Source organism: Cydia fagiglandana, chromosome 18 (assembly GCF_963556715.1).
Source record: "Cydia fagiglandana chromosome 18, ilCydFagi1.1, whole genome shotgun sequence".
NCBI lineage: Eukaryota > Metazoa > Arthropoda > Insecta > Lepidoptera > Tortricidae > Cydia > Cydia fagiglandana.
This window is the reverse complement of record NC_085949.1, coordinates 3,596,603-3,609,563: the sequence shown is the minus strand read 5'-3', so window position 1 is coordinate 3,609,563 and position 12,961 is coordinate 3,596,603. Positions and strand designations below refer to the sequence as shown.

At 39.1% G+C, this 12,961-nt stretch overlaps 2 protein-coding genes across 4 annotated transcripts in view; one reads left to right on the top strand and one right to left on the bottom strand.

Moving 5' to 3' along the window:
• Positions 1-12,961, bottom strand: part of LOC134673254 (DNA repair protein XRCC4-like) — a 161,831-nt gene that overhangs the window by 86,772 nt on the left and 62,098 nt on the right. The gene's annotated exons all lie outside the window — the stretch shown is intronic.
• The window catches only part of LOC134673236 (bifunctional glutamate/proline--tRNA ligase), a 74,685-nt gene that overhangs the window by 1,728 nt on the left and 59,996 nt on the right, over positions 1-12,961 (top strand). For all 3 annotated transcript variants that reach the window (XM_063531189.1, XM_063531187.1, XM_063531188.1), the window contains exons 3-6: positions 446-590; positions 3,064-3,311; positions 4,679-4,886; positions 5,500-5,688. In XM_063531189.1, the coding sequence (XP_063387259.1) occupies positions 446-590; positions 3,064-3,311; positions 4,679-4,886; positions 5,500-5,688 (790 nt within the window). The remainder of the gene's footprint in view (positions 1-445; positions 591-3,063; positions 3,312-4,678; positions 4,887-5,499; positions 5,689-12,961) is intronic.

The following is a 12,961-nucleotide window of genomic DNA, read 5'->3' as shown; positions in this document are numbered from 1 at the left end:
GTGTGCTAGAACTAGGGTTGCCATATGGAAGAATTAAATGTCCTGATAAAAATCCTGACATCACCCTAAAAATCAGGACATTTCTTGAGATTTGGCGTAGCTTGAACGACGCCCCGGCGGCGCGCTGCTGTCTGCAGTGTACTGTATCTTGGATCTACCTTTCCCTTTCCCTCCGCCCGACTCGGCCCGACCCCGTATCGCATTCGTTACACAGTATATCACGTGAACATTTTTTTATAAGGTCATTCCTAAAAATCCGGACACTTGCCAAGTCCGGCTGCAATCCGGACAAAGGGTCAAAAATCCTGACATGTCCGGACAAATCCGGACATATGACAACCCTTAGCTAGAACAGAAAAGTGTTACTTTGATCCCTCCTAGCAGGGAGATATAGCAGGGAGATAGGCTTTTTCGAATTGGTCGTGTAAAAACGCTATTTTTTCAGGGACGACCCCCGCATGCCGACAGTGCGAGGGGTGCTCCGCCGCGGGATGACGGTGGAGGGGCTGCGGCAGTTCATCAAGGCGCAGGGCTCCAGCCGGTCCGTCGTCTTCATGGAGTGGGACAAGATCTGGGCCATTAACAAGAAGGTATGTTACAGTCAGTGTTGCCAACACGGATTTTGAAAAAATGCTAGACTAATGTCTAGATTATGCCAAAGATTTTTGATACACCTATGCTCAAAAAAAGCTAAAATATCACTTGAAATTAGACACTTAAATCACATACTTTTTTCAAATTTACCGCCGTTTTCTACTGACAAGATCTGCTTGACCAACTTTATATAGTCCGTTGACGTCCATCCGTCCACAAAAGTCAAAATTTATATGAAAATATGAACTACATAAGGCGATGGCGCATATTGTTGCTGCCAAGTTGGTGCAAACTTGGCTTAGACTAAATTATGCTAAAAAATATGCCAGATGCTAAATGGAAAATTTTGGTGCCATAGCGAGTGAAAATATGCCAGATCTGGAATAATTTATGGCAAGTTGGCAACACTGGTTACAGTAGTCCATTCTAGAAGCGTACAAACCAGTCTATTCTAGAAGAGCTACTCATAAACCGCCGGCTGTCGACCATATGTCAAGACCGCATCCTTGCATATTTTGGCCACCTCTCACGACGTTCTCCTGACAGCCTAGAAATGACGATTATGACGGGCAAAGTTCCTCAACTCTGGCCCTCGCCAGAGGACTCACGGCAGACCACCCGCTATAGTTCGTTTTTTTTAGCATTAGAAAGAACTTGCAAGAAGGTAAGCGATCTTGACATGTCTTTTAATTGAAAAACGCTTTATAAAAATATAAAACTATTACTTATGAAAGCAGAAGAATATAAATGATCGTATTAGATTCATAATTGTTACATATTTGCCGTAACTTATTTTTAAAATGTGTTTTTCAATTCTCTGACGATTCTGATTGTGATTCTCTGGCGGAAGATTCTGGGACCTATCAGAGAGGAGGATGGAACTTGGAGGCGAAGAAAAAATAGGGAGCTAGAGGAGCTGGTTGCGATGCCTAATATAATTGGCGAGATCAAAGCAACACGACTCCGCTGGCTTGGTCACCTGGAGAGAATGGGGGAGGATCGTGCTGTGAGAAGAGCGTATGTGGGGCGCCCGGGCGGAAAACGTCCGTCTGGGCGTCCCAGATACCGCTGGAGTGACGAAGCCCAAAAAGACCTGTCTGCCCTCGGAATACCCAACTGGCGTGAAGTGGCGCAAAATAGGGCAGAATGGCGCTCTCTTGTGTCAGAGGCCAAGATCCTCTTTGGGTCACTGAGCCAGTGATGTATGTATGTATGTATGTGTTTTTCAATTAAAAGACACATCAAGATTGTTTACCTAATTTCTAATGCTAAAAAAAACGAAGTTTAAATGGAGCGCACAAGTTACTACACCGTTGCATCTATACCTGCAGGAAGCCGTACATATGGCGGGTGACAGAAGCCTATGGAAGATACTGGTCAGCAACATTAGGACATGATGTCACGATCGTCAGCATTGAGAGAACGACTGATGATGATAATGATGATGTTACAGTCAGCAGCAGAAGTTGCTAAGCAGGTGAGGTGTTCAAAATGATCTTGACGCGATTTTATTGTTAAGAGAACAACAGTGTGTCAAGGTAATTTTGAACACCTCGCCCGCTTAGCAACTTCTGCTACTGACTGTACGATCTAAAGTAAAAGAGTTTCTTACATTGACCCCTGAACCGTCTGTTCCTATCTCTATCGCACGTGCGTAATTATATTGCTGTCCCGCTCGTGACGCTGGCTGTCGATGACACTGCGAGTCATCATATTTTCTCGGGAACGTTCGTATTTGTCATGCTACTTCAGTCAATCTCAGTACTTTTAGTACCGAGACTTTTTATCATGAATATTTATTTTTGTAATATTTTGATATGTGTTATCGGTCTGTCGTGACATCACCGAATAGGCTCTATGAAAGACGAGTGCTGCAGGTTATCTTACCTATGCTAAGTTAGGCACTTGTCCCACCAAGAGCGAGTAAGCGGTTAACTATTGGCGAATTTCTCGCCCAAGAAACGAACAAAAGATTAGGATCCTGTGTTAGTAAAAGAGACACATATATTAATAGTTCATCGCTGGCTGCTCACACTGCCGGCGAGAACACTCGCTCTACTAGTTTGTCGCCGCGATAAGATAAAACTAGCTCAGCGGTACTCGCTCGGCGATGCTCGCTTCGTAGTTAGAACTCAAGCTGCGAGACCAATCAGTCTCCGTGTTCGGCTACGCTGCACTGCCCGAGCGAGTGACGCGAGTAACAGCCCGTCGCACTCAAACACTCGCTTATAGCCGAGCGACAAAACTATTGGAGCTAACGTTCGCTTCTCGCCGCTCGCCCACTCGTTTCTAGTTTGTCGTTCTACTCGCTTATCGCTCATCGTCGGCGGTGGGACAAGTGCCTTAGGTCTATTTTGTGAAATTGTGATGTTTTTTCTGCTCTGTTTTGAATAGTGCTCTAGCGGCCTATTAACCAAATAAATCTATGAGTTTAGAAAACACGCTGATTTGCTAATATCTTTTCCCCAGGTCATTGACCCCATCGCCCCGCGCTACACCGCGCTGGAAGCTAATCCGGTGCCCGTAAACCTAAAAGGCGTAAGGGCCGACTCCACCCTGACCGTGCCGCTGCACCCTAAGAACGCGGACGTAGGGTCCAAACTCGTGTGGATCTCGAAAAGGCTACTGATCGACGAGGTCGACGCGAGGACGTTGAAGGAGGGCGAGAATGCAACGTTCATTAATTATGGGAATGTTATGATTGATAAGATTCACAAGTGAGTAGATTCACAGGTTTTTATGAATTTATGAACCATAAAAAATTAAAAATATTAGGCATTTACACGACTTTGACCACCTCCTAGCCCATAGCCCAGTCAGTAGTAACGCTGCCTACAAAGCAAGAGGTCCCGGGTTCAATTCCTGTTAAGGGTATTCATTTGTGTGTTCATGACAAATAATTGTTTCTGAGTTATGTATGTTTTCTGTGTATTCGAGTATTTATCAATATCAACTATCATTTGTTTGATTTGATTGATTTTCGATGTTCTGTCTTTAGGAATTTCGTACTTGGGATATTCGATTTTCGAAATTATGCTACATTAGACGACCGGTCTGGCTTAGTGGGTAGTGACCCTGCCTGCGAAGCCGATGGTCCTGGGTTCGAATCCCAGTAAGGGCATTTATTTGTATGATGATACAGATATTTGTTCCTGAGTCATAGGTGTTTTCTATGTATTTAAGTATTTGTATATTATATATATCGTTGCCTGAGTACCCACAACACAAGCCTTCTTGAGCTTACTGTGGGACTTAGTCAATCTGTGTAAGAATGTCCTATAATATTTATTTATTTATTTATTTATTTATAACCATCGTTGTCTAGTACCCACAACCAAAGCCATAGGCATTAAGCTTATAATGGGTATAGGTCGATTTGTGTGACATTGTCTCTTATTTATTAAATAAAATAAGCGTAAAATTCTGTTCCATTGTTTTTGTGATATTTGTGCCTAAGTGAAAGGTCCAATTTTACGTTTCGGAGTTATAAATTGCAATAATATTTTCATACGCACAAGGCTAGAATTCAATAGAAGTATGTATATAATTCTACCTAGGTACAGTCGACGTCAAAGATAAATTTAAATTTTTCGCCTTATTACAAAGGCATAGGGTTCAAAAGTGTAAACATATCTTTGACGTCGACTGTACATTACCTACAACTATGATGAAGCATCCCCCTTAGCCACTTGACCGCCCGACGATAGCATAGTATCCGAAAAAAATATCCGCGGGAACCTTACTAATATCCAAAGGGGTGGAAGAAATAATTGATTTCAGAGCCATCTAATGGAATATTTCGGCATTATTTACTAATTATCTTGATGCGACAACGTAGCCTAACTAAATAGTTAGCTTTAAAAAAAATTAGATGGCAGTGTAGTTATTATTTTTGTAGAAAGTTGTGAATGCGCTGCGCGGGGCGTGGGTCGCTAAAAAACCCCGGACGGTTGACAGGAAAACAGTCTCGCGGGCAGGACGATTGAGTGGTTAGGCGTCTACCCCATTTTTACCCTATATAATATAACTATCCGCCTCAAGGAAGTTTTGTTATTAAAATGCATCTAATTTTTATCTTTCCCAGATCCCCCGACGGCACAGTAACAAGCATCGACGCAACACCCAACCTCGAAAACAAAGATTACAAGAAAACCCTCAAACTAACCTGGCTGGCCGACACCCCCCAATCTCCCCCCCTCGAAGTCTACTGCGTGTACTTCGACCATATCATATCCAAGGCTGTGCTGGGAAAAGATGAAGATTTCAAGCAGTATATCGGGCATCAGACTAGGGTATGTGTCATTAAAATCCTCTGTCTTTAAAACCCTCAGTTAAGTATTGAGTCAGCCAAAAAACGACCTTCAAGCTTAATATTTAGAATTGAATTTAGAGGCACTTGTGCTGAACCGATATCAAGCTGGTGGGAGTGTCGAAGTCAAGGTGTCATAACCATAATGTTGGCCAAAAGTTATGTGATTTTAAGTGTCGGCAGTTTCTAGTTTCTATGACAAAATAAATCATGTCTAAGAATGCTTGCTGTGAAGCTAAAAGAATGTTCACTCTTATAAGCACGATTAAAGGAATAGTAGACCCAGCTTTGCTTGGAAAACATATAACAGCTCAAAAATGCGCGCTTTCCCAGAGATAAGGCTAGATTTATTTTTCGGCCCCGAAAACCCCCAATACCAATTATACCAAATTACATCGAAATTGTTAGAGCCGTTTTCGATATCCCTGAAATATATAAATAAATATAGATAGTATAAAAATGTTGACAGGCGCGCCGCGCGTGCATTTTGCTCGTACTTGTCCATCACCATGTACTTATACCTATCAAAATGTACAATGGGAGTCGGACTTGGCATCCAAATTCCTCAAAAGGTTAAACAATGAATTTCCTTCCAGTGGGAAGTCCCCATGATCGGCGAGCCGGAGCTGTCCAAGCTGCAAGTCGGCGCCGTGATCCAGCTGCAGCGGCGCGGCTTCTTCCGCGTGGACGCCGCGCCCGCGCCGCCCTCCGCGCACACGCAGCGCGCGGCGCCGCTCGTGCTGCTGCACGTGCCCGACGGACACACCAAGGACATGCCCGGACAGGTTAGTTTTGAGGCCGAGCCCCACCGGCTTGCGTGTGCGTGACGTGCGCTAAAATGTTGGAGCCGCACACGCACACGTCACGCGAGCGGTGTGTCGTCTCTCATAAAGATCTGTATGATACAACGCTGCACGCACACGCGCACGTCACGCACACGCAGCCGTTGTGCACAGGCCTCTAGGGTTAGGCCCAGTTGCACCGACCACATTTAACAGACCGATTAACGTCAAACGACAGTAAAGTATGAAATTTTCCATATAATAAAATTTAACGAGCGCTTTAACCTTTCCGACGCCGTGTCAAACATAAAAGCTGTCACGCGGACGCCACGTCACCGAAGTGTCAAAACTGAAATTGGACTTTATACATATGCACGTAGGCCTATGTTGCTCTATGGTCAGTAACCCGATTAATCAGTTTTTGGTGCAACCGGCCCTTATTCATTTTTTTAGTTGACATGACTTCAAATTAGGTGCGGAAGTACTACGTCCATCCGGTGCGATGAGTGAAGATAATGATGTGAAATATGTAAAGGAATTTTTAGGCCGCTTTAGGTCAGGACACAGGGCGGACACGCCATACATCGAAAATCATTTGCGTTTATATGTGTGCACGGCACGTCTGTACACGCGTCAGTGTGTGAGTAAGTGGCTTAGGACTGACTCGTGCGGCGCGCGGGGAAGGCGAAGCCGAGGTTTGCCGAGGCCAGCCGAAGGACACGGCGAGCGGCCCGCTGCGTTGCATAATTCGACCGAAATACGTAAAAAAACAAAATATAGGTTTATGTTTTATTTCGCTCCAATTGTTGAATTGGCTTTGTCAGTTTATAGTCCTGCACGTACTTGGACTTTCAACACGCCATTATTAAATGTACCTTATTGTTGATGCCTATTAGACCAGCGGTGGAACAAAAATGGGTTTTGATAACATTAAAGTTTTTTCTTTTTTGATATGTTATTGTAAGCATGTTAAATAACATTCATGTAAAAAGTTAGAAAATTCTAGGTGGAGCGTTCGGCCATATTTAAATATTTCAATTTTTGCTAAATAACTATGTAAATATAAAATTAAAGTTACAAAAAACTTTAACATATTCAATAACACTTTAATTTATTCACAATATTCGGTTTTTAGAAATCTGGAACAGCTGCTTTCTGGTGAACGTAAAAACACGAATTATTATGTAAATACAGAATTAGAGTAGCTGATATTGCAAAATTACGATATTACCTATCAACTTAGTATACATGTAAAAAGTTAGAAATGTAGACAATGTGCTTGTCTAGATATTGATTTCTGGTTAAGCAGTATAGCCAATATTGAATTAAAGTTTGTAGAGTTAATACTACACGGTCATAATAAAGATCTTACTTCTCACACAAAAGATTAGTAATATAAAATCACGGCGACACTAAATACTGATACGAAAGTATGCATTCCGAGCTTATATTAAGTTACATTTCAAACGCGGCGTTTTCGCGCGCCGCGCTGTGCTCCGGGGCAGGAGGCAGCGATCGACGGTCGCGGGCTAGCGGTTAGCGCGGTGACCTTAAAAATACGCAAAGCGTTTATAAAATTATTATCAATGGTAAACAGTTATTTTACACAGTACACTAATGGAAACTTACCTTTCCTTATTTATTTCTATATGTACTAGGGATTGCCCGCGGTTTCGTTTACGTAGAATTCGTTATCGTGTTAAGTATAGAAATAATAGATACATTTGAAAATTATTTTAGGTGCATTGTCATACAGATAACTACCCTTGTTAAAGTATTCTTCAAATTCAATACACAGGTGTCATTTCAATATAATTTTGCGTAATTTGGCGCTTTTAGGTTATAAATGACTAGCGACATATATTTTTTAAGAGCGATCATCTCCGATAATATTTACTTTATCATAAAATCAATTTCAAACTAACGATATTTATCATTTTAAAGTCAATATTACCAACCAACTGATCCAATTTACCTACGGAAACAACTCAAAATTTGCATCAAATTAAATGCCACTTTTCTTATCCGTTTGGAACAATCAAGAGGGCCTTTACGAGCTGATGTGATGAAAATTTTATTTAACCTTCGTCCCTCGAAACCTTCACTACGCTCAAGGTTCAATTTTACGAACCACTCGCTACGCTCGTGCTTCAATTTTAGAATGTTTGAATTTGTGAATGTACTTCCTGCCTCGCACAGCCAAACTGTGGAATGAACTGTCCGATACGACCTTCAAACCTTAAAAGACCCCCATCTTAAACGCGCGTCGGCAACGCGCTTGCAACCCTTCTGGTGTTGCGGGTGTCCATGGGCGGCGGTAATCGCTAACCACCAGGTGATCCGTCTGCTCGTTTGCCTTCTATTTAATAAAAAAAAATGTTTCGCTTGTTTGGGTATCAATATTAGCACGAGCGGTTAATCAACAACTTTTCCCCTTGTAAAACAAATAAGGTAGGTGAAGTGCAGGCATATGAGGCCCGGCGGGTAACAAGGCCCAGCATTCAAAAATAACAATTGCTCCCTATTATTCCCAATTATTCTGAATTTGTACTTGTTGCTAAGAAGGCCCACTGTCAGTGCAGGTAAAAAGGTCCAGTCCCGGGCCTTATTGAACGTATGAGATGAAATATTAGATTAAAATATTTTAAGATAATTTTGAATATTTTTAATCTCTTATTAATAAGGTCGATTTGAAGAAACTTCTATAAAATTATGACTTATAAATAACACTTGCACTGCGTGGGCTGTCAAAATTGCTGCAGACTTTTCTTGGTCTAACTCTAATAATTTATCACTTGCTTTATTGACCTAAAGACGTTTATAAAATCAAAAAGTCTAATAACATTGAGGCACTTATACTTTTTAAAGGCAGTAACTATTTACAAGTGATTTTTTTTGTTAATACATAGGTAGGTATTTACGATAGAAGTGCGAAAAATAGATATTTTGCAACGAGTGACAAATTTTAACACACGGCCAAAGGGAGTGTTTTAATGTGCTTATTATAGCACCGGTGTCGTAATGTAGCACCAGATGTACTGTCAAAATTATGTTAAAAGATAATACTTATTTGTTACGAATAAATATTTATACTGTAAAAAATTATCCCACCAAACACATTTTCATGTAAATTGTTGCTAAGACGAAACCATAAGACTCGCACTGTCAAAAAGTTGTCAGATCTCTTGTCGAGCCAAGCTTCAAACTCTACAAGCCCTAACTTCACTAACTCTACACCTTAGTCAAAATATGTGGCTTGGCTGTTTCGCTACCGCCACATGGGCATAAGGTGAAAAATTTATTAAATTCATTATTTTTAGGGTTCCGTACCTCAAAAGGAAAAATACTGAACCCTTATAGGATCACTCGTGTGTCTGGCTGTCCGTCTGTCACAGCCTATTTGCTCCGTAACTACTGCACCAATAAGTTGAAATTTGGTATACACATGTAAGTCTATAACCCAAGAACATACATGTAAAGTAAATAATAGAAATTCAAATAAAGGGGTCACTTTTGAGATGAATGATAAATAGAAGAAAAAAACACTATATCTTGTTATATATCAAATTAAGGGGCTCATTGTGAGAACCTCAGATATTTTTTTTAATAATTTTAAAATAAATAGTTTAGAAGTTATTTAAGAAAATACGCAAAAAATGACCATTCCCCCCCCTTATCTCCGAAACTACTGGGTCTAAAATTATGAAAAAAATACACATATTAGCTCTTTTCCTATAGATGCCAGAAAAACCTATTAGAAATGTGCAGTCAAGCGTGAGTCGGACTTAAGTACCTAGTTTTCCGATCCCTACGGGTTTTTTAAAGACATTTTACTCACTTTTCTCTAAAAAAAAATATATTGTTAAAATTATGTAATGTACGGAACCCTTGGAACGCGAGTCCGACTCGCATTTGGGCGGTTTTTGTATTATACTTACAATAGTTCTTGTAGAAACGAAACGACCAAGCCACATACTTTTGGTGTAGAGCTAGTAAAGTTAGAGGGCTTTTAGAGTTAGAAGCTTGGCAAGAGATCTGATAACTTTTTGACAGTGGTTTCGTTTGGGCAACATTTTACATCAAAAAGTTTTTAGTGGGATTTCACTTCTTTTTGTAAGATGCTTATGACAATCTTCCATGCCCTAATTTAAAGGGTTGGGGGTGATTTACTATTAAAAATCCTGAAATAAGTATCTGGGGGCATCTGTTACACAATGTACTTCTTACTGATTCCCTATATAAACCCTTCATCCCATAAGGGTAAACTTTGGGGTTGAAATCTGCCTTCACCCCGTAAGGGTAAACTTTGAGGTTGAAATCTATTCTATATCCTTCCCCATAACAATACCTATCTACATACCAAATTTCAACTAAATCGGTTCAGCGATTATTGATTCCCCATACAAAATTAAACCCCCTCTTCATCCCCTTAGGGATAAAAAATTAATTTCAAGTTTTTGAATTTATTTGTTGTTTGTGTACTAAAACTATCTTACATACCAAATTTCAGCTTCTTAGAGGACTTCAGGAAGTATGTAATATTTTAAGAATATTATGAATAAATGAGTATGAGTATGAGTATGAGTACCCGGTATTGATGATCATCAAGTGAGTGAGTCAGTGACGAAATCGAAGTTTTTAGATATGAATAAAATCTAAAGTATAAGAGCTATGCAATTGATATGCTTAATAAGTCCTAGAACTTTGTTTATCGGGTATAATCCAACCCCAAGTTATGAGGGTTCCAAAACACGACGAAGCGCTTCGAGAAAAGGTAGATAGTGCCCTTATGCTTTGCTCGTCTTGGCAGGGGCACTGCCGTGCCCCCAGATGTTAAAAGATGATACTACTGTAACTAATAAAGATTTATGTTTAGTTACCTACTATTTTCGCGTAAACTAGACAATTTTTATATCTTTAGTTATTAAGGCCCAAAATAATTATTTTCACTTATTATAAATAAATCCTCCTGTTATGAAGTATCAAATATTGTTATTTGTATATGTATAACTCTTAAGTTAAAAACAATAAAATCTGTTATTACCTACTGTCGAAATGATTATTTTTTGCGGGATTAAGTAATACACTGCTAGTGTTCAATAAGGCCCATAATAGGACTTTTAAGGTATATTTTCCAAGAGTATCGTAATATTTTTATAACTATTTTGGTATAATGAAGAAACTTAAATAAATGAGAAACCTATTTGAGTGAGTTTTTCATACTTCATATCCTGTTTATTAAAAAAAACCATTTTAATTTAAGGTGGGCTCTATCTATATAGGCATATACGGCCCACACGGAATATACAATAAGGTAAGTGGCCTCACTTACCTTATTGTATATTCAGGATGTATACCGTGTAATATTGAGCAGTTGGTTTATAATATACATATTATGATATTGACCTCGAATAGGACAGGACATGACAATAGGAACCAGAAATAGGTATAGTTGGTCAAACCATTTGTCAGTAAATAAAAACAAAAAACTATATTCATCCTTTTCTTTTGGGTGCTAGTACTAGTGTAAGTCAAAGATAGTATGATGATTCTCTCTGTCTATGTTTGAAATGAGACATTCCTTTGACAAACTATGTATAGTAAAAAATAGTTGTGAATATCTTGTACATTTTTATTACAATATTAGTCAAGATAATGAAATATAGCTGGTCAAGCAAATCTTGTCACAAAAAAAAGGCGCGAAACACAAATTTTCTATGGGACGATATCCCTTCGCGCCTACATTTTTCAAATTTACCGCCTCTTTCTACTGCCAAGATCTGATTGACCAGCTGTAGGTATTTTTACGTAATAAGATATTTTAATTTCACGTAATGTCCGCATCTAATTTATATTTGTGCACGGTAAACAAACAAATGAATGATAAGAAAAGACAGACAGTGTTACTGAGCGGGAGGTGGGGCGAGGGGCGAAGTATAGGTAGGCTATGATAGGCTCTCGAGCGCCGCGCCGGCGACTGACGGACCAGCGCGGCGTATGTATGAATTTCGCGCCTTTTTAACTAGATTTTACTATTACAATGCAAGCTACACGCAGAAATTTCTTACTTTCCATAATATGGCTGCGTATATTATTTTATAGTAATAGACTTATTTTTACAGACTCTAATTCAATATTGGATCTTATAGGACAAAAAACGCATATTAATTCTAGAGCATATATCTTATTCTTCTAGCTTTTTAGCGTGCCTATTAACTTAAAAAATGAGATATGTTGTTGTGGATTTATTAAACTTTAATTCAATATCGACAAAATAATAAGCTAATTTGTAGTTTGACAAAGAAGCACGTTAAAAAAATTTCTAATAATTTTACATTATAAAGCGTCATACATATTATAAACAATGGAACTTAAACATTGCACTTTAATTCAATATTAAAAAATCATTACTAAAAATATATAAATACCTAATTTATATCTAACGCTCGTTCTAACTTTTCATCATATATTGCAAATATGCTTAAAAATATGTCCCATATCAGATAAGTATCACTTTTTCAACTTTAGAATTATCAAAACTTATAGTGCAAAAATCCGGTCCCACTATTGAGCTATATTGATTATTTTATATAACATACATAATTATTTCTTAAATTCTTAAAATTAAATTAAAAATCAAACGCGAATGTTCCGCGACCAACAAGTTCTTTTTTGTGAAAAGAGTGTTAAACTAAAAATAAAACATTTACGAGGAATATCTGTGTAGAAGGTCTAGTTACCTTAGGTACTTTAAATATTGGCTTAACATTCACAAATTCAACGAACGGGTTTTAATTCATATGATATTATTATTTTTACGCAAAAGTATAGCCTTATTTACTGATACATATTTCGTCTCTTTGGAAAATCATATTATTATTCATTTCTACAATAAGTAGGTATCCGTACTACCCATACATCGCACAATACACCGGCATTTTGAACGTTGCGTCATCGCGTCGAACGTAGTGATTATATGCTCTTTGTCGCGGCGTCGCTAGCCGAACTGAGCGTACGTCAGGAGTCCGTCAGAACTCAGTCGCGGGGCGAGGTAATCCGAGTCGGGGCGGGGCGGTGCGTGTCCGTTCTGTATGATTATACTATTACTTATTCTGTGGTCAGGATTCGTTCCGAGTCCAGTGACTTGGACCATCTTTCTATATAGGACGTTTCTCTTTTAGCGTATTAGATGAGTCAGCGTTTGTGTGAAGTGTGATCTAAATTTTAGCGCATTTACGTGATCTTACTACATAAGAACTATCAAGCAAGACAGGGG